Raw genomic sequence first — 23,066 nt, 5'->3', positions numbered from 1 at the left:
ATGCGCCTTTGGGAAAGATTTTAAAACTCAAATTTTTACAATTCTCTTCATAACTACAGCTTGTGTAGTTTAATTTGAGTTCTGTACAGAAAATTTAATTGTTTTAGTAAAAAGTGAAATAAAATTTTTTTCTATAGAGTTTACATACAGAAGGTCAGCCATTTTTAATCTCAAATCTCAGTATACTTGGAGTGTCTGCTCTGGTAAAATAAATTTCTCAGTGGGTGACCCATGACTTTGACTATGACAGAGAATGTTACCGTTTTTAAGGTTAAACTAACAAAACAAGAAATCAAAATGGCAAAATCTGTTACTTTTGATGATATTTTCTGTTACTTTTGTTCTGTTAAAATTAGCATGTTGTCTTATTCTTCTTTCTAAAGTATTCTAAAATATAAAGTATTAGCCATGCAAACATAACACACTGTGTACAACATCAAACATTACTAAATAAAGTCTCGATTGAAATTCAGTTGCTGGCAATAACATTTGCCATAAGAGATACCACTGAGAATGGGGCCAACAAGTTCAACACAAACAAGGTATTTTGATGAGCTTTGGGAATTGGAACAAGAGAATATTTTTACACACAGAACAAACATATACCAAAAAGCACATCAAAAATTACAGCTACATTGTAACTGCTTATAGAATTTAAATTCAAAATTTGAAATTTCAGTCTATTAAAGTGGAAACCTGGTATTTGCAGTTCTAGATGATGCATACTATTTATGTAAATACAATAGAAACTACAGAACAGATTTTAATAATACCAGCATAACGTACTATGTACTCAAAATTGAAGACTTAATATTCTGTTTTTAAACATTTCACAGGGAAACTTTGAACCCATTCCCTTTGGAAATCAAGAATACCAAGCGACCTAGCGGCCGATATAGCTCCGCTGTGTTTTATGTAGAGAATAACTATTTTTGAGACATGTTGATGAAGAAGGGTGGAAATCTTTGATAGCTCGATGCAGTGGCCAGAAAAAAGTGGCTAAAATAAGCTGCAAAAATACGCAATTGAAGATTTCATCATACTTTGAATGTATCACATAGGATCATCCCTAGAACATTCAACCAAAGCTATCTGATGAGTAGTTTTTTGAGAATAAATTTTTCTGACAAAAATGGCAACAATTGCCCCCAAAAATAAAAATTGCAGATTTCATCATAATTTCAAAAGATTAAATTTAGTTCATCTATAGAAACCTGTATACCAAATTTCAAAGCTGTTAGACAAGTACTTTTTGAGAAACACATTTTTTGACCAAAATAGGAAAATTGCCCCAAAAATTCAAAATTGCAGATTTCATCATTATTTCAATAAATATCATTTAGTTCATCTATGGAACCTGTATACCAAATTTCAAAGCTATCAGATGAGTAGTTTTGAATATACACATTTTTTGACCAAAATGGCAAAAATTGCCCAAAAATACAAAATTACAGATTTCATCAGAAATTCAATATATATTACTTAGCTCATCTGTAGAAACCTGTATACCAAATTTCAAAGCTATCAGACCAGTACTTTTTGAGAAACACATGTTTTGACCAAAAATGGCAAAAATTGCCCCAAAATTACAAAATTGCAGATTTCATCATAATTTCAATAATATCATTTAGTTCATCTGTAGGAACCTGTATACCAAATTTCAAAGCTATCGATGAGTAGTTTTGGAAATACACATTTTTTGACCAAAAATGGAAAAATTGCCTCAAAAATACAAAATTACAGATTTCATCAGAAATTCAATACATATTACTTAGTTCATCGATAGAAACCTGTATACCAAATTTCAAAACTATCAGACCAGTACTTTTTGAGAAATAAATTTTTTGACCAAAAATGGCAAAAATTGCCTTAAAAATGCAAATTTGCATATTTCTGCACAATTTGAACAAATCTGAAATAGATCATCCCTAGGGACCTATGTACCAAATATCAAAGCTATCTGACTGGCAGTTTTGAAGAAGTAGATTTTAAAGATTTTTTTACCAAAAATGACAAAAATTGCCTTAAAAATACAAATATGCAAATTTCACCACGATTTGAACAAATCTGACTGAAGTCACCCTAAGAAAACTGCATATCAAATTTCAAAGCAATCGGACAAGCGGTTTCAGAGAAGAAGATTTTTTACCAAAAACACCAAAAAATGCCCCAAAAATACAAATATGCAAATTTCACCACGATTTGAACAAACTGAAGTGAGGTCACCCTAAGTGAACTGCATATAAAATTTCAAAGCAATTGGACTTGCGGTTTCAGAGGAGAAGGCAATTGTTGACGGACGACGACGGACGACGACGACGACGACGACAACGACGGACGACGACGGACGACGACGGAAAATCAACCTATTTGATAAGCTCCGCGTCGCTGACAGCGGAGCTAAAAATCAGTGGTCACTGTGCAAAAGTTGCTATGAGAGAAACAAGTCACCCAATATTTATTGAAACTTGAAATTCAAAATGGCCGCCATCCTTGTGATAACTAGGAAAATTCAAATTTCCAATTTTCACAGAATTAAGCTGTTGAAAGCTTTCTTTACTCCATGAGCTTCAATATGAGCCCCAACAAGTAATAGGCCAAAAGAATCTTGTAAAAGTATGACAGTCTGAATTTCTGTCCGCGGGCGCATTCTACCAAAATCAAATGCTGCTGGCATTGGTTCTATTTAACTCAAACTTGACTTAATTGAGCGCAGTCACATTCAGAAACATAACCTGGCACAACACAATCATAGAATACTACAGTCAGCATTGCCCATGGACAGAAAACTAGCTTGCTTGTGCCATGATGGAAACATAAAATAGTATAGAGTAAATAAAATATAAACTTTAAGATTATCAAAATGGGCCATTTTCAAAACCCCTGTGTCACCTTACGTCTAAGTTTTTTCCACCAGTAGCAACAACCAGTTCGAATAGAACACTTCAGACTGCCATATTATAACTAGATTCTATCTTCAATTGTCATTTTAATCATTTTCGACCAAAAATTTGTATTCTCTTGCAGGAAAAAGTTGAAATTTTGCATGTGACATACCCGGTTACATACCACAAGAAGCAGGAGAATGTTAAGGTCACAATGTGGGGCCTGATCAAAATGCTCAATCACCGTGTAATGATGTTGCAATGAGCTCGTTAAAATGAATGACCCTTTGACCCCTCGACGGTATCCTGGAGGGGAATTTAGCTTCAAAATACAATATCAATGTTAACAGCTGTAAACACAGTGGACATTGATACAACCCCCCCCCCCCCCCCCCTTCCCGCTGTCATGGACATCTTGTGAGCCAAATACTGTTCAACTCTAAGCTACACTGTACATGGACATGTCGGACAACAACTGGCAGATTCAAAAAGGCTCAATCACCATACATAATTCCATAAGCGGTCTGTCACAACAGTATACAGGGGATGGCAGTTCCTCCACACTATTAAAGAGGTTCTCAAGGACTGCTACTAGACTATCTTTATCAAGCATGTTGCTTGTGTATATCACATAATACGAACAAAAGTTAAGTATTAAAGGTAGTACACGCCTTGAAATTGTATGACTTTAACTTTTGCTCAAACTTTCCGCAAAGACACTTTTAAACCATTCCATTTTGAGAATAATCAAAAATAATCAAGAATAAAAATGAGAAAGAAAGAATAAAAATTAGGGGTTTTATACCGTGCAAAATTTGGTGCTAGAGAAACAAGTTCACAAAAAACATTTATCAATACTTGAAATTCAAAATGGCCATTATTGCTACTGTACCGGTATGTCAACTTTGTCAGGAAAAATTAAAATTTTTGATTTTCACAGAAAACTTTTTTCCTCCATGAAACACAGCAAAAGATGGAAATGGTTTATACAAACAACATAATACATGGAGAATCTTTCTGTCCCTGACCTGATGGTGACATATGAACTTCATCTGTCACTATCAGGTCAAATCGATTAAAAGTAGTGAACATGTCCCATATGTTGCATTTTAACAAAAAATTAAAGAGTTGAAGGCCCTTGAAAACAGAAATACTGTAAACATGATATTTACAAAATTTAGCTGCTGTAATATACCATGCCATGTGGGTGAAAATATGGTTTTGGCTCAACACTGCATTTTTACTGACTTCGCAGATAAGGGAAGAAGGGAAGAAGAGGTTAACAAAATGCATAGTGAATTAGTCTAAGTTGAACTGGTAAACACAGCAGTGTTATGAGATGGCACTATGTAAAATGTGTAGTTTCACAGCTGTTGTTTTGTCAGGTAATTTGATCTGCGTTTATACTTAGGCTTTTGAACACAAAAAAAACGTACATATCTGAAAGCTGAAGGAAAGAAAATTTTTGAAACCGTACAATGTAGTCTCCTGATAAACACTATTTGGAATTCAAATGATAAGATGGTTAAATTTACATACCACCAAGTTTCAGTGAACGGGAAATCCCAAACTCAAATGTTTTAAACATGTTGCCCTAAAAATACACTTTATCTGACACAGCAATTGAGAGTAATCCTAGGGGTCGAATCCCAGACCTTTGATATCTCTCAAATGTCTAAATTTAGGTCCTGACTGATTCTATCTGGTTTGAAGTTTTCAAACAGAAGTATCAGGCTCCATGTATTATTCACATTCAAACTCCTAGACCTATTTATACTTGATGCACTGGGGATATGGAGTATGGAAATCAGCAAATTTTTTCATGTCCGTGGGATTTCAAGCTGGAGTTAAGGGCTCAAATCTGGAGATAGGCATGACTGCAGTACACTGAAGAGACAGATTACCCAATGGATTGATCCATTGTGTGCACCAGGGGGAATCTGAGAGAGTATATTTAGTTCCCCTTTCTCTATTTCAGGAAAGATCACTTCTCACTGAGACCTGTTGAACTCTTCCCTTGTAAATGTTTTTGGAAAGATTCAGATGAAGTAAAAGTATCATTATAGTTGGACTGTAGACAGGACTGAAGTAGACTGGGTACACAATGACGAATTTACAAATCAACATAATCCTAAAGGGTCCAGCTATGTGAGGGCCCCTTAAGAAAAGTCCAATGTTCTCATGATTAAGACTGGGCCAGTGTTGTTCAGGTAAAAAAAGGCTGAATCAAACTGTTGTCAGTTTTCTGAAGATTGAACCACATCGAATGTCAGGAGAACAATTTGCAATATATATATACATTTTATTCATCCTGTGATAAACGAGTCACTATCGTAAATTTGCATACTTGAAAATTGCTAAATCACATGCCTTGCATACATTAATACTGTCATCTCAGACTTCAAAGGTTACATTGATTTGAGAGATCAAATTGGATAGATCAAGAATTTGCAATTGACACCTGGTGACTAGGTTGCAAAATTCCATGAGTGCTGGGGACACTGCAAATGATGAGCTCAAGCTCTCTTTGGCAGGAGCATCATGTCAAGGACCGACCCATTTGACTAAATCACTGTTGATTAAAGTCCCTGCCGAATCAGAAAGAAAGGTGGTCACGATTTCTAAAAACTGATGGGGCCATGTCACAAAGGAGTTGTACATTATGATTTTCATGAACTGCCTCAAGAGGGCGCTATTGAAAAAATCCAGAACAATTACATTGTATTCTCCTTCACCACTTATGATATTGATATCCGAATATACAATAAAAAACACTGGTTGAATGAATATGTTGTGTCTACAAAATAACAGTTTCCCTTTACATGTATTATGTTACTTCTGAACAATTCCAACTTATTTGAATAAAATATTAATCTGTTCAGCACGGTGTATTCAAATCTCTGCCGCACAAAAACGTCTATTAAAAGCTATTCAAAATTATGCATTTACTAAGTCCAACTTTTTCCATTCTTAAATGTGTCCATCCTTGAGGCTGAAAGGGAGAAAGTTGTCCAAATTTGACAGTTAATGTCCTAATTTCATCATTTCCTTTTATCTGTATATTAACAAATCATATGCAATGCCATATTAAAGTCTAATGTTACTTTCATATATTGAAACATGTAACCATATTGTGACCTTGCAATCATAGACACTTGTGTGTGCAATGCTCCAGCAGCAATACTGAAAAATAATGGGGGCCATGCTAAGCTGTGGTACAATCTAACATTATCCTAGGGGTATGCTTGTATTGATTATCCATCAAAACACCCTTTATAGACAAGCAGTTATTACACCCATGATGAGGATGTTTTCCAGAGTTCTCCAAATGAGCTGATTTCACTGCATGGTGCATGTACATTACAATGTACAGTTGAGTTACCCAGCTGAGTGAAACCTACAGCAAAATCCAGTCACATTTTCTTAAAAGTCATTGACAGGTCATCCAGCTTTTGACCATGAACTGAATTGAACTTCCTACTGTGATAATACTCTTATTGTCCTTGAACTTCGGAAGAAGAAACAGATTTTGAGATTGCTAATGAAATCCTACACCGGTAATGAATCTAAAGGGCGCAAGAGCAAGTGAATACACAAAACGCCTTCGTTTAATGGCCGAATGTTTAAGTCTGCAGAAACTTCATTTGTCAATTTCCGAACCCACTATGAGGTAATTTTAGACTTGATGTCAATCTAGTGAAATTTCTATTTATCTCATCCTTCTAGACTCACTCGCAATTCCGTTAATTACCAAACGCCTTATTATTTGTTGATCACAGAAAGTTCACCTACTCAGAACTATTAATCTGCATTATATTACCATGCCCTGCCTGTCGCATTTTGATTGGTCGAGCTGAACCACGTGACTGACCACAAATACACAGTAATGGTCTGTTTATATGCCCGTGAATATGAATAATAAGATTAACAACTCAAAGTATCGTAACTTTACAGCTAAAACGTAAATCATAATCAATCACAAAATAAAATGGAGCACTTGTGGGCCTAGTTGAGATACCTTTTTCTGAAAATATTTCCAGATTTGCCAACATTTTACAGCGCGCGTAACAGTGCGTCGCGTATTGCTGAGTTCTGGGGCCCAGTTGTCGTTCGCCCCTGAAATTTTCGGAAATTTTGACGGTTTTCTTGGGTTCGCTGATAATATAATAGACATAACAGACTCCGCTCTGACCATTAACGTTCATTTGTGGTCGCGGGCTCAAGGAAAGTCAAATTAACGGGCTCGGCAAGCCTCGCCCGTTAATTTTTGGCTTTCCTCTCGCCCTTGCCCACAAATAAACGTTAATGGTCAGCGCGTCGCCCGTTATTTCTACATTATTACATGTTCAGTAAAACCGACTAAGAGAAGGAAAATAACACACACAACAAAGTTTTGAATGTGGGTGTTAAGGGACACCAACCGCAGCTTTTGTCAATATTTTATGTTAATGCAAATGCAGATTTTTCGAGGTATAAGCAAATTAAAGTGTTGATCAGATCTGAAATTAATGACAGCTTCCAGTCAGTTTCTCTTTTTGATCTCGTAAATATTTAACATGTATTAGAAACCTACACAAATCATTCACACTTTATTCATATACATTCAATGCAGTTTCGTATTATTTAGTCTTTCTGCAGATTGAGAGCTGGTCTTTACTGAGGCCACACAGACAGTGGGTTAAATCAACTATGTGATGTGACATCATAGGCAGTACTGTATAATCATTGTGCAGAATGCCTCTATCAATATTTTGTGTATGTTAACCCTTTGAGCACTGCAATATTTCCCACCAAAATTATAGTGTGCAACATTTTAGCATTCTTGTGAATTTTTCTGTAATTTTCTTGACAATTTTGGACCAAATGAACATCACATTTTATTGGCTTCAGATTTATATCAAAATTTTAGCAAAAATTGGGAAAAAAAATTGACTGGTGTATATTTTGATGTAGCCGACGAAAATTGACTTCCACGCTCAAAGGGTTTTAATATCATAAGATCTCTGTATGGAGGGGACATGGTGTGTATTTTGGGGGCTTTGTTTAAATATGGGGGATTCATGCAATCACACACTCTGGAAAAAACACTGATTACGTAATTGTTGATAAATCTATTCTAGGACTAACATTTGGTTGTCAACAATGACACTTGATACACATATGATATGTGTTGACGAGTTGAACACAAGGCAGTTATTTTTTATGTACTTTACCGAGAGAAAAAAACACTCGAAAACAGCTCACACAGCCAAGGGAATTTCAAAATACTTACGAGAACATTACGCAGATGAGAGTTCCAAATCCAGCAAAGACATGCCACCAAGCATGGAGCTGGGTCACTGGCCTTAATGGACCTATCAGATTGCTTCTCAAAGTTCTGAGGGAAAAAAAAATCGCTGACCAAGTTAACAATTTTTGAAAGATTTTTGAAAGACACTGCTTACACAGGAAAAGACTTGGTTAGAAGTAATTTTGAAATGAACGTGAATCAGTACATTAAATTGCTGGGACTTTCAAATCACATGCTCAAATACAAACATTCCTTTTCTTTGTGCCGTACATGGGCAAAACCACAAGCTCTTGACTCAATGCAGGCGAACCGCTAGCCGTCACTGATACAATAAAAATAAAAAAGGTGAGCAACAGCGGAAGCCATGCACGGAGTGGGAGTGGGAGCATATATTGTACAGGCTACTGCTATAGTATTTTGTTTTCGTTTTGATCATGTGTAGTACATATGTGAAACAAGCGAAATTCGTGCAAGCTCTAAGAAACATTATTTTCTCTATGCGAGGATATATATAGCTCATTCATTGTACCCTCGAATTAAACTCGCCGATTCTCTTAGATAAAATTATTTACATGGTTTACAGATATCTTTGTGACGGCGTCAGATATAATGTGGAATACTATATTTCGTTTGAATCAGGAAATCATAGCAAGTACTTCTTGTACTGTTGCAAATACGAAGTAATCTTAGGTCAAACAAAAATATTTGTGCTACTCTATTTTTTATCTGCCGACCCTAACTTTTTTAGAGCTACGTAAACAAGGAACTAAAAAGAAAGAAAGAAAAATCTGTAAAATCACACATTTGTTACTTGGCATTTGATTTTTGCTTGAAAGAGGATGTCTTTTATGTTTTTTTCCTTTATATACCTATATGGTACATTTTATCTGGAAATGTTGTGGCCAGTGTTTGAACGCCCTGAACCCCTAAAAAATGCATATTTAAAAATAAAAAATTTTTGTAAAAAGAAAAAAAATCCTGCCGACCTACCTACCATATTTTTGAAAACCATGTTATCTGAACAGCACAATTTCTTTTCTTTTTTTTGGCCTCAAAGATAATTGCCAATTTACAGTGATACTTTACGAGGTTGCTTGTCAAAATTCGCGGAAATCATTAGAAAATCTAAAAAAAAATACTATTAGTAATTATGAGTATGTGTAAAAGTGTCATTCGACGTTACAAACTACTGCTCTACACGCACGCAACGTCTGGTTCTCACATGACAACAGCGTGCGGAATTCACGCTAACCAGATGGCAGGCTGAGACCAGCAGTTTCCATGGCGGTACTGCATCAAAGCGAAAGACCTTACATGTGTTAGGATGGAGATCTCGTTGTGATCATAAAAGAATAATAGTTTAGCGTATCGATCAAGTTGCATGTGTCGAGGTAAACTGGATTTCAATGACACTTCAACATTGGACTTTTATATGATATCGGATATTTGCCAACAACAAAGTATCAAAATTAGAATTTTTTGGTCAGATCATAGACCCTTGACAAAAAGTATGGTCAGATTTGTAAGATGGTGAAACCTCTGTATATATTGGATATTTACCCACCTTTTAGACAAGTCTAGTATCGTATAATTTAAGTTAAAGTCGGACTACCGAAGTCGGGGTTGGCCAGAAATATTATGTTAGAAATATTTGTTGTGAAAGGCTGTTTTAGGAAATGAAAACGTTTATGTGTTAGTGCTTAACCTTTCACTGATTTCATGTTTTTTAATACTGATATCAGTTACCCCAACTTTCGGTTTTGACAGTCATCTTCATTTGAAGAATTAAAAAAGAATAAAAGAATTAAAAGGCATAAAAAACAGTTTGATGTTAGGATTTTGAAGTGGTATCTTTTATTTCTTTTTCAATCCCATGTTCTTGGCCCCTATACTGAGCGCGGGTAAAAAAATTCCACTATATTTGGATTTGACCTGAGGATCGGACCAGCTGATTTCCTTCAGGGCCAGTGATTTTTTTAAAGTTGCTGGCCCGCTGGGCCAGGAGAGATTTTGTGTGAGTTTCGCACACTGCATGACAAAGACGTTACGGATACTGATCGAACGTAATTACATGTAACTAAATCTCTCAGGTGCTAAGCACCCCCTGAAACGGATGATGTATTCCCTTAAAAGTAATAACCAATCAGAACATTTTGTGATAGGTCAATGTGGGTCATGTATGATTATAACGTTTCCTAGCTGACACTGCTCCGAAAACACAGCTTTTTTATGGACTTAACAGAGAGATTTTTGATATTGGTGTGAGTATTCATGAAGTTGATGAACTGGAGCATCGATCGACCCCAATAAACAAGTTGTGTTTGAGATAAAAAAGGGCGAAATCGTCTGTTGAAATTTACTCGGTCTCCGTGCATGGCTACCGCTGTTGCTCACCTTTTTGATTTGTATTGTATCAGTGACGGCTAGCGATTCGCCTGCATTGAGTCAAGAGCCTGTGGGCATAACCATCCCACAAGGGACAGATATTAGGACTGTCCATTGTTTACAATTCTTTTCTGATCTACCACTTGTGGGGGCTAATTTTGAAGCCCTTGGAGTAAGAAATATTTTCACCGTTTTATCTTTCCCAATAGAGTAAACACAGGGATGGCAGCCATTTTGAATTTCAAATGTCGGTAAATGTTAGGTAATTTGCTTCTCAAATCCAAAACCTGATTTTCATTTTTGATTTGGTGAGAGAATGGTTAAGTTTCATAGAGGAAAGTTTAAACAAAAGCTTAGTCTTTCACTTTCGAGGTGCCTACCACCTTTAAACGATGGGTGTGAACGACACATATCTCTGGTATGACAAAGTCTTGTACAATATCACCGTCCTAAGACATTGACATTTAAAACAATATTTTACATGTTACAGTGGTCTGCTTTGAAGCATTAGCATTACGCGAAGTAGACATATTGTCTAAATTGAGGTGTTGCCAACACTGTCAGGTGTAATTATCAGCTGAGCAGTAATTCCAGTCGACCACAGAGAAATCAACTCTGCCAAAGTTGAAACATTGTCTTGCAGGAGGTCAGATGTAGTAAAAACAACTTCACCTGAAAGCAAGTGATAAGACTTGGACAGTGCTTGGACATATGTCTGATATGTGGTGTTGTTAAGACTACATCTGACCGTCTGCTAGACAATGTTTCAACTTTTGCAGAGTTGATTTTTTATGATCGAATCATGTTACCGCTAGGCTGTTAATTACACCCGACAGTGTTGGCAACACCTCGATTTAGACAATATGTCTAATTCGTCTAATGCCAATGCTTCAAAGCAATTCACTGTAAGTGTATCTTTTACAAAGCTCTCTGCTCATTCAATCAGGTACATGTAACACTACTTGCTTCAAGGAGCAGAAAAAGTTACTTTAAGATTTTCTTTTGTCTCACCTGATATCTTTGCAGTAAATATTGTCTATATTCCACACCACAAAACCCATGAAATACACAAAACCAGATATGAGTAGTAGTGGCTTTGAACTTGAAGAACCTTTGAAGAATCTGTGGAAGTCAAAAAAATATATAGAAATATTTGGTAAATTTTGTTCGCTACCTCCAATTAGCAAAAACATATTTGTCTGAGTACAACTCAATAACTCATACAATCTAGATCATAAGAATTTTCATAACGATGCCATTGAACATGATTTTACACATCATTGTATGCAACAAAATACATGTAAATCCAAAATTAGATTAAACATTCATTCATTCATACATGGAAGTGACCAATCAGAGATGGTGTCACATAATACGGTTTCACTTATGGGAAGTCCTGCTTCAAAGCATTTTGATTGGTTACCGTGACTTTGTCTCACAAAATCATGATTTTTTTTAGCTAACAGAGATTGTCATCCGATTACAAAGAAACAGATCAAGATTACTTTATTTGTCCCCCCAAAAAAAAATTCAAAGAGGTCAAAATTAAACCTTTAGATATGAAATTAAATGAAAAATGAAAATCATGGCAACCAATGGGCATCACATATGTGAATATTCTGAATTTGGGCAGAACTGTAGAACACTGGGACAGATGGTACCTTCTTACAATTCATCATTTACCCCAGCTGTAATATTCTATTTAATTGCTGTGCAAGGCACCCTAAGACAATCAGATTACTATAATGAGTAGCAATGGATCCACTTTGCTGCAGGTATACCTCGATTTATATCAGACCTGACCCATAGAACACGCGGGCCACTGAAAATAGTTGTACTTACGCTAGTCGAACTCCAGTGTACGCTAGCCAAAGCACTAGAATACCATAGGCAATCTGCCAAAGAATAAAATAAATATTACTCTACATTTGAAATGTTCACATACATAACATTTAACACGCTTCAATGTCATATTATGTAACAATTTTTAAATGATCTTAACAATAAGCATTAGTCAATAACCTTGGTCTGTTTTTCAGCAACTATTTGTTTTTGTCATAAAGTCTTTCAGCTGGACATCTGTATGTCTGTGTTGTTAAAAATACTCTCACCATGCTATTAACGTTTGTTTGCTAATAAGGCCAGCTAATACCAGGCTGTACTGTTTTGTCTGTAACTAAGCTAAGATTATTTCAAAGAGACATTGTGAAATCATATGATGAAACTTTGCCAATTATTTTTTTCAGAAAGGAATTGATTTTATTTTCACATCCATGTTGACAAAAGTGCATTCTGCATTCAGTAATGAACAAAATTGAGCAGTGAGCACGCACAAAAATCTCAGCTACATTTTCCACACTAAGGAGATGACAATCACAGCTGACGACTTGCTAGGGTACTGTGTTTTCATAATTTACCGAAATGGCGCTGACATCCATTTTGTTTGAGTGATTGCATGTAAAAATACATCACTCTGCGTCAGCTGTGCTGTTAAAAAGTACATATACAGTCATCAAACCTGCTCATATGCGTATAGTGGGCACACGGGGGACCAAGAAAATGATCACTGTATAGAAGTAGCCTGTCTACAGAGGGTGGGTGGGGCCCGCCTTCAGTTTGGGTGGTTTGCTGAGTGGCCAATGGTGAATTTAGGAACAGATATCAGAAACAATAAAATTCAAGATCATAAATCTCTTGAAATCATGACACATGTATTTAATTTCTTAAAGAACTGTGATGCAGATCGTAAAATCAGTCCGAATAGTCTCACTTCTCAGAGAGTCTTCTGATTGCAAATGAGGGGGGTAATGTTGTTTTCTATGCAAAATTTGGAACCCATTCTACATGTAGTGTGATAGTCACTTGCTCTGTCCACCCCATTTCCTTATATATGTGAATTCACCCATCGCAATAAAGAATAGAGGTGTCCAAGAATCCACTGCTACAGGGTTAAGGACTCTTTGCCCTCTTCTTGCGCCCCCCCCCCCCTCCCTCCTCCTCTGATCACAAGGGTGGACATACTCACCTGATGAAAAATTGGCCACTTAACATACACATAGACCACTGTAACGACAACAGCATAGAAAGTCAACAAAAGTACCAACTTGTAGTTATGACTTTTGGGTGGGCTGTGACTCTCAATCCTGGAAAATAAAAAACCAAGGCGAAAAAAATCAACATTTTTGACTCTTCAGAGTGTTTTTTATCAAAAAACTCTCTTACATAACAGTGTATCTTGGCATCTGTTTGTCTGTTGTTTTCTTTCTTTCCTGTTTTTGATATCTCTATTTGTCAAGATATCAGGTGTAACATGGTATATGACACCATAAATCAATGTTAGATAAGAATGATTAGATTAGATATGGCATGGTACCTGCGGCATTTTACATAGAATTGTAATCATAAAATCATAAAATGTTCAATTCCTATGATGAACTTCAGTTTTCTAGGTAAGGCGCTTTAAATAAAATTCTTTGTTTGCCGTCCGAGTGCTGGTAGATTTTCAGAGAAAATTAAGAAAACAAACACAATGTTAACACTATTTCAAATAAAAATATTATTTTCCAATAGAAACAAATCAAAATTGCACCTTTGTTAATACACTCGTATTTTCGTCCGTGTTTGTTTTTTTCCCTGGCTGGCTGGCTGGTAGGTTTTCCAAAAATCCAAGTACGGCAAACAAAGAATTTTCTTTAAATGGCCTAAATCCGCTATGGCTCACCGACACCCATTCAGAATAAAAATTGACACAATTATAAGATTGAGAAAATGAAAAGGAGAGGCAGACAATTTGCTTCCCATTTTTTGCTGTCGGTCAAATACAACTTCTAAGTCTTAATGCAATATTGGCGTGGGATGTCACAAAAAGGCATTATGCCACGAACACAAATCACACTTGCAGAAAATGATAATTGAAAACAAGAGTTTTTTAACGAAAAACTTTAACATAGAACCTATTTTTAGCAATAAATTTCCTTCATTTGTTTAGTTTGTTTATTTACAGTACCAGAATCACATAACTTGTAACCGCATTTTGCGGTATGCGGCAAACATGCGGTAACTGTGCGGTAGCATTGTTCTCTCCCGCAAGGTCTGCGGTATCTACTGTTTCATGCCCACTTCCCATTGTTTTATTGCCGCAAACACTGCGGCAACGCGTTTGCGGGAACTCACTGATGCCTCAAAACATGCGGCAACAGCAGTGCGGCAACACACTGACAACTCAAATGCTGCGGTAACACCTCGTTGCGATCGCATTCTATTGTTCTAAATGTTGAAACTTGTGCGGCAACTGAATGATTGACAGCTTCAAAACCACAGCTGAAGAAATTGCGACTCTGTAGGCCTACTACAAACCAAATATAAATGCAAATTTGAACTTCACGGAGTGGTCAACTGTAGGCCTACACAGCAAGACAGGAAAGGTGATTGGGAGTCAACTTAGCATGCTATTCACAGTAATTGAGCACCAAATCGCCAAAATTGTAAAGGGAAAGATATAAATCATGTCTTGCTGTATACTGTACATTTCCGTACACTTACAAAGAGTACAAAGGAAGAAAAATGCAAGAAATGCTTTCAGGTACCCAACTTTGCCTAGATCGCTATGGTGAAAACTTGTGACCATGATTGTAAACTCAGAGGGCGGGGCAAAAGCAAACCTTCACAAAAGGTCTGTGCGGCAACCAACTTGGGGTCATTAACACCTCGTCAATTGCCGCAATACCGCACGTTCTTTTGTTGTACATGTCGCAAGTGCTGCGGGAACTATTGTTCACTTACCGCATTTACCGCAATCGAGGACAAAGAAAATCAACAGCTAACAAAAGAGGTGTTACCGCGAAGTTACCGCACCAGCAGGTAGGCCAACAGCGCGGTAAAAGCTACAAGTTATGTGATTCTGGTACTGTACCTTGTATATGTTTTTCACAAAAATGTATTCTGATGTTTAAAGTGTAGGCTTTTTGATAATTGGTTTAAATATAGCTGTAACAACGTGGCACTATATGCAGTAGGTCATGGAGGGCTACCACTACCTACGGATCAAAAATTATGAAACATAACAAGCTGGAAACAGAAATACTTACATGCAGTATAAAAACACGCAGCTCCCCCATATCATTGGAATTTCATCAAAGAGCTGTTCATTGGGAGAGAATTGCATTTAATCAGTACACTCCATGACAACAACAGCTGGGAATAATCTTCTTCAACAAGACTTACTACGTTTTATGGTTCGTCACTTTTTCCAAACTCAAATCTCGCTCTAACTGCTGATAAATTTGGTCAGTTCAGCTTGCTGTGTTTGGCATGGGTGGAAATCTCATTTATGTGAACAAAACTAACACAATCTTAAGTGGTAATTATAAGAAGTTTGCTCATTAGACTATAGTACATTCTTTAAGGTAGAACACGTCTCTGGGACAGATAGTCGGAGCCTCAAATTTCTACAATTCTTTTCTGATCTATCACTTGTGGTGGGCTCATTTTAAAGCTCTTTGAGAAAGCAAAACTTTCACCATCTTAGCTTTTCAAAATCCAAAATTTAATTTTTCGCCCACAGAGTTAACACAGGAATGGCGGCCATTTTGAATTTTAAATATCGCAAAATGTTGGGTAATCTGTTCCAAACTTTGCATGGTGACCCCGATGTTTATTGTTGATTTGGTAAGAGAATGGGCAAGAATTTCATTCAGGAAAGGTTGAGTAAAAGTTTAAGTCTTTCACTTTTGAGGTGCATACTACCTTAAACTATCACTCAATTGAAGCTTGGAGCATAAACTTGATGAGACGATAGGAGATATAACTTTTGATGACATTGTCATGATTTTTAGCTTTGACATTCAGATAATCTTCCCAAAATCAAATGTTGAAATTGAATCTGTAGTAAACACAGTGCATCAAGTAAGATATGCAGTGTTATGATTGACCCACTGAATTCTAGCACAGACTAAAATAGTGTTCAACAATAACATTGGACATTATGCAAATGCAGACCACATTGTCAAGTTGACTCACCGCAACCTACCTGCATTTCATAGAGTAATGTCATGTGAAAAAACCATGACCCGACACCAACAACTGTGGGGAAAGACAAAATTACCCATTAGTCAAGAATCTGAACTACCCGAAGCAATCGATGCCCATATTCAGTTGACATTTTGAAAATTAAGACTGTCAGATGGTAATATAGACACATGATGAGAATATCAATTAAATGTAAGAAACAGCACAAAAAATTTGCTGAGTGTCTGTAATTTCATAAAAGAGAATGAAAACATCATTTTTGGCTGACTTATACAAATTGATTATGCTAATTTGTTTATGTAGACTATGACATCACACTCATGTTAATTTCAACCTATGACATCACACTCATGTTAATTTCAACCTACGACATCACATTCATGTTAATTTCAACATATGACATCACACTCATGTTCTCCATGATGAAGAGACATTGTGTAGGTCATTTGTGGAGGGACCGTGTGAAGGTGTATCTATAGTTGTGGCACAGATTTTTCTGACTTAAGGGTATAAAAACTAGGACTGTGTTATCTTGTCATTAAATCTGCAAATGCTATCAACTCTCTAGGCAAACAAATTTGGAACAATATATGGGTAGCTGAGTTTCTAGAGCATCCATTTATGCTCGATTAAAATGAGCCGTATTTTTGTTTTTATTATTTTAGTACCTGCATATTTTTTTACTTCTAAGCAATCATCTTACTGAAATTTAGAAGTTCAGGAAGGATTTTATGACAAGACTTTTCATTGGGGCATACTGCCTTTCCTTTTTTACTAAGGCTCCTGATTGGTCAATATCAATTCATGAGTTGACAGTTACCCCTGCATCTTTTCTCAGTCTCTGCAGTGTAGAAAAGAATTTTTCCTATTAAGGTCAGGAAGAATAACTAATTGTTCCATGGAATTGCCGCTTCTACTTGAGCCAACACAAACATTTTTTGGCACTGAGGCAAATATGTACATGTACTTCAGCACTGGAATTAGTTTAGTGCTGTTCGGGAATAAATAGTTGCAAATGTTAGACCCTGCCTTGAGGATGTTAAAAAGACAATATTGCAGTTGTTTTACTTTAGGTTTAGGACATTTTTGTTGTGGATATTTGATTTTTTTTTCCTTCCGGAAGCATGTGAAAATGCTCAGAATTTTTTTTATCAACACTATCTGTATAATATGTAATGCTTCTATTATTGTGGACAGTTTGTAAAATCTAGACTTCAAGTCATCAGTAGCAATGTAACTGGTGGGAGATTTTGTAGGTTTGTACAAAAATAGTACGATTCACTTCCTGCCTCCTGTACATGTAGCTTTGCAAAAATATCCATGGAACTATAATATATAATTTTACCCTAGACTAATCGTCAAATTATCTTTACGGATGTTGGGCTTACCTAGTAATGATAAATACGATGCTATATATCTCCTTTCAAGGCCGTCTATCAAAGCATGTATTATTGCGATAAATGGAGGTAGTATCATGCACAAATTGCTGACAGTGTTCCCTGAAAATGAAAAAAGGAATTAGATCCTGGTCATTGAATCTATTGGATATGTTACGTATCCACGTAATCACTCTGAGATCAAAGTTTTGAAAGAAATGGTGTACTAGAAGTGGGCTTGTGCCTCGATCTTAACCCTTAGACGGCCAAAGTCAATTTTTGTCACCTTTATAAAATGTGCCCCAGTCAAATTTTTTTCAGATTTTTGCCAAAATTTTGGTGTAAAACTGTAGCCAATGAAATGTGATGTTCATTTGATCCACAATTATCAAAAAAAAATTATAAAAATTCATAAAAATTGGTAAAATGTTGCACTGAAATTTTGGTGGGAAAATTACAGACTCAAAAGGTTAATATCTTGATCAAATTACAGTGACATTTCCTGCTTGGGTAGAGACCGGGTTAACAGTCAGTGCCGATTTTTTGCCCTTTAGACTTTGGTCCTATATTTTGACTGAAACAACATCACATGCTGTACACGATGTGCACAAAGTACTTAAAGCATATTGAAAATAATCTTCCATAATTGAATCATTCGCTTGGTTCAAACGCACCTATCAATATTTTCCACCAGGTGGGAGTGCGGGGCAATGGGAAATTAGTCACAAACCGTATCCCAGAAAGGGAAATTTGATCACAAATCAAAGCCCAGGACTGAGAAAGTTGATCGCCAAGATACACACCGTGCCTAGATACACACCGTGCCTAGAATTTTGACTGATATCAAAAGTCCTCAATTATCTACATGTACACTCTATTTTCCCCAAACCTTGGGTATTTGACATATTTTTGTAGCCTTTGTGTGGAGAATTCGACATGTCTTGAAAAACAAATGTCAAAGTTCCCCTATTAGGCCCTCACTCGGCTCCCTGGTGGAAAACACTGATAGGTGCATAAACTATAGAACAATCAAATAATATTGCTTGCATGTAGAGTTATTTATTGCTTAATATGCAACAATGCTATACTATAATTGTCAATTTTATAACAGCTATGTCAATACCAGTGAATTTTGTGACATTGTCCACCTAGATTGTTACTGATAATGTATTTGATTATCCAGCGTTGTGTCCCCAGATGTTTTCTACATCTACAAATTCCCTGGCATTGCCAAAACTATATAATTATAGCAATAATGAATACCCTCTCTTGGCCTATAATAGACTCAAGCAAACACTCCATTAAATGTACTTGGCTTCACCTCGTACATATGATTATGTTGTGCAAAGTTTCCTTTCATCCATTATGGTCTGGGAGGGGGTATATTATCGTGTAAGTGTTGATTCTGTTCCTGTAGAAATCAGTATTAATGCGGGCAACAATAAAATTATGTACCCCAAGGCATGGGGAAGCATTACAGACCACATAGCGAGCGCCTCCCTCCAGGGTCTACACTTGTATCTTATTACAAGTTTTTGAATAGTGACTGCATTCCATCCATACAGATCACCATGTCTGCAGTGACCGTGACAGAAACTTGAAACTACGTATGAAGATACTGTATCCATCAAATCTCTTTGGAATATGTTTCCAGAATTCCCGATCTATATATTGTCTAATAAAGATGAGTTTGTTGTAGCTTCTTGATGTGTATCGTCATGTAAAATAACTAAACATACATGTAGGCTATCAATAAATGAGCCTTTTTTGAATTTCCAACAAAGAGGTAGATTTGTACCATTTTGATGTCGCATGGTTGTTAAAAACAGGGAAGTTGTAAATGAATTCTGGCATCTCTATTGCGCCGTATAATCTTTTACGACAGTTTCACAATGTACACAGTTGATAAATATGTATAGATAAAATATCATAAATTGCCAGAAATGTTGACACTTTATGTATTCATTCACAGTATCACACTAAACGTTTTTGCCTCATAGGTCTTTCTAAACAACAGCAGCCTCGTGTCTGAGAGAATATACCCGCTCAGGGGCAGCCAAGTAGCCTATTTCAAGAAATTGTAACGAAAGGTGCCTTCAGTGTTTGAGTACTGTAATTTTTTCCCTCCAAAATTTTAATGCAACATTTTACCAATTTTATGAATTTTTCTGTAATTTTTTTGATAATTTTGGACCAAATGGACATCATACAGGCTACAGATTTTCATCCAAGTTTTGGCAAATATCTGAAAAAAAAATTGACTGGGGTATATTTCATAAAGGTGACAAATGTCAACTTTGGTGTTCAGGGGGTAATCATAAATATAGCATTTCAAAGAAATTTTTCCAAAAAAATTGGAGGGGAAAGTAAAAACTGTTCGCAACTGCCCTCCAATCGCGGTTTGAAAAGCTTCCCTCTTACCCACAATTTCTTCCCCTCAATCTCCCTTCCCCACTTCCAAAACTCCCAAGTTCCCCTCCCCCATGCCCTATTTCCATGACAAAGTTGCCCACTGCCCTCTCATCAATACATGATTTTGTCCTTCCAACTAAAGTGTGCTATCTTTCAATTTCGTTAGGACTTCTTTTTACTTCAGACAAAAAAATTTTGTTCACAATAGACTTTGACTGATGACATATTTTTAGAAGTGCAGTTTTTGACTTTGACTGATGACATAGTTTTAGAAGTGCAGTTTTTGCTAGCTTAACCCTTTGTACAACAAAACGCCAAATAATTTCTCTCAGATCTAGACAATTTTTTCTGAATTTTACCAAAATTTTTGTCAAAAAGTGTAGTCCATGAATATTTATGTCCATTTGGTCCAAAATCTTGGAAAAAATTGCTTATCCCTCAAGGTATAATACGGACACCCCTCTTTTCACATAGTATATGACCAGCGCTGACAACACACACATCACTCAGTGCAGTGTAAAAGTTTCGATCATGATTTTATGCGAACAGCACAGCATGCATGACCACTCAGCTGCGGTTTGTCTGTTTCCGGGGCGACATAACGCAAAAACAAAACCCTAAGACCAGGGAGTGAAGTTGACCCAACATATAACCTTCGGAAACAACCTTCACGCGACATACCTATTAGAAACAACTATCTGAAGGTTCAAATCAAATCTTCAACAAATGTTCCCGATGCGAAGTAACCTTCTGAAGGTAACCTTTGTCCAACCTTTCAGAAAACTATGGTTTCGAAAGTTTCATTGAAAACATTTGACCAAGGTTCTAAGGCTGAAGCTGTATTTAACCACCGTCCCTCCACCCACCCCTTGTGAAAGTAACCTTTGTCTAACCTATCGGAAAACTAAGGTGGTCGAAAGGTTCATTGTGAACAGTTGACGAAGGTTCTAAGGCTGAAGTTGTATTTAACCTTCGAAAATAAGCTCATTCAAACTTTGGGCATTATTCCTTTGTACAAGATAGCAATACAACCTTTGACTTGGATTTTTTTGAATCAAAGCTTTGTCTAAGCTTCAGCATGAACGCCAGCACAAAGCTGCTCATTCTTTATATTTTTCAGAGTTTTTGGTAGCCGGTAACAGGCACTTCGTGTTCGTGTCGGCTACATGGACGATCTGCCAATTGGAGGAATCGACCTTCAACAAAGGTGGTGCACAATCGCGTGTGTAAAAGGGTTAAATAAGTTGATGAAATGTTAAATGTTTACCGTATTGGCAAGAAGACATCGCCACACACAATAATATAAGGTTATTCACAAATACCGGGATTTATGTCCGAGTACATCGTGCAGCGGAGGTATTGTCCGAGACGCGTAGCGTCGAGGACAATACCGTAGCGTACGATGTACGAAGACATAAATCCCGGTATTTTGTGAATAACCTTATTATTATACACCTTTTTAGTCCAACTTAACTTGAAAAAAGTCGAAATTTTAGGCGTTTTTGGATGCTCCTGCACTGAGCGATCGTGAGCAGACTTGGAACGCATTGAGCGCGTCCGCTTAGCGCACAGAACGAAATTTCAACTCGCGCTGCGCAGTGCGCGTGGTAGAAATTTTACGTCAGCAGCATAATTTCACTCAAATTCACCGGTTTTGGACTGACCATGATTTATTTTGTGAAGTACTGAATGTTAAGAAGTATATATTGTTGTAAAAATGTAAAATATTCTCTTCTTTTTCCTCGCGTTGACGTAAAGGTGTTTTGAGGCCAAAGGTCAAATAGCGTCCAATAACACCTAAAGTTATTGTACTCCGCGTCAAAGTTATTGGACTCCGCGTCCTCTGATACCGAAACTTACTGTACGACGAAACTCCATAGGTTACAGACGTAGGTGTACAATAATCAATTATATTTCAAGTTGCCTGAACTCTGAAAACGAAAAAATTTTCCCGGGCCACTGTCATAAATGAAAGAACATCTTCCCGCCCACTGATAGAATAAAATAAATGGCCCCTGCCACCGAACAATTTGTGTACACCTTTTTTATATGAACAGCTGCATTGGCTGCCCCTTCCGGCTAAAGTAGGTAGCTTGACGACACAGAATCGCACCAAAGATCCCTTGGGCTTCAAGGTAAGCTCGCATTCCACTTCCTACGGGTCTGCGCGCGCGTTCCAGGTGCGTTGCGGCGTCATGACTCCTACACATGATATAGTCCATGCCTGGGTGTGAGGTCGTACGACACTACAAACACACAGACCGGTACCGGTACACAAGGCAGCCTAGTTCTCGTTCAATATCATGAAAACGGAGATGATTCTACCCCACGCCCACGGCTATATCAACAAACGGTTGTCTAAATCGCTTGTCTTGTCTCGAAGCAATTTAAATTTAAATGATCTGCACAACATTGTAGGAGAGGGTATTAAAAATAGAATAATTTCGACGACCTGCAATTATATTTATAGCGTATGTTCCATGACTGTGGTGGAAACATTTCGATCACATTCAATCGATGATGTCGACTGTGATAACTACGAGCCGACAAGCGACTGCGTAGGCAAACATTTGCCGCAAAACCATTACCGTACTGTGTACATAAAACAGACACGATGTCCATCTCGCTTCCCGGGTCAGTTTAACTCGCGGGAGCCCAAAATTTTGCCGCCTTACAATTCAGTGTGACTGC

General features: G+C 36.9%; 1 protein-coding gene across 1 annotated transcript in view; it reads right to left on the bottom strand.

Moving 5' to 3' along the window:
• Nucleotides 1–23,066, bottom strand: part of LOC139118981 (alkaline ceramidase 3-like) — a 32,133-nt gene that overhangs the window by 8,847 nt on the left and 220 nt on the right. Inside the window, exons 2-8 of the mRNA XM_070682582.1 lie at nt 17,976–18,086; nt 16,589–16,641; nt 15,648–15,700; nt 13,586–13,703; nt 12,403–12,455; nt 11,572–11,682; nt 8,158–8,262 (exon numbers count right to left, since the gene is read on the bottom strand). Coding sequence (XP_070538683.1) covers nt 8,158–8,262; nt 11,572–11,682; nt 12,403–12,455; nt 13,586–13,703; nt 15,648–15,700; nt 16,589–16,641; nt 17,976–18,086 — 604 coding nt within the window. The remainder of the gene's footprint in view (nt 1–8,157; nt 8,263–11,571; nt 11,683–12,402; nt 12,456–13,585; nt 13,704–15,647; nt 15,701–16,588; nt 16,642–17,975; nt 18,087–23,066) is intronic.

Source organism: Ptychodera flava, chromosome 19 (assembly GCF_041260155.1).
Source record: "Ptychodera flava strain L36383 chromosome 19, AS_Pfla_20210202, whole genome shotgun sequence".
In the NCBI taxonomy this organism is placed as follows: Eukaryota; Metazoa; Hemichordata; class Enteropneusta; family Ptychoderidae; genus Ptychodera; species Ptychodera flava.
This window is presented reverse-complemented; position numbering and strand designations above follow the sequence as displayed.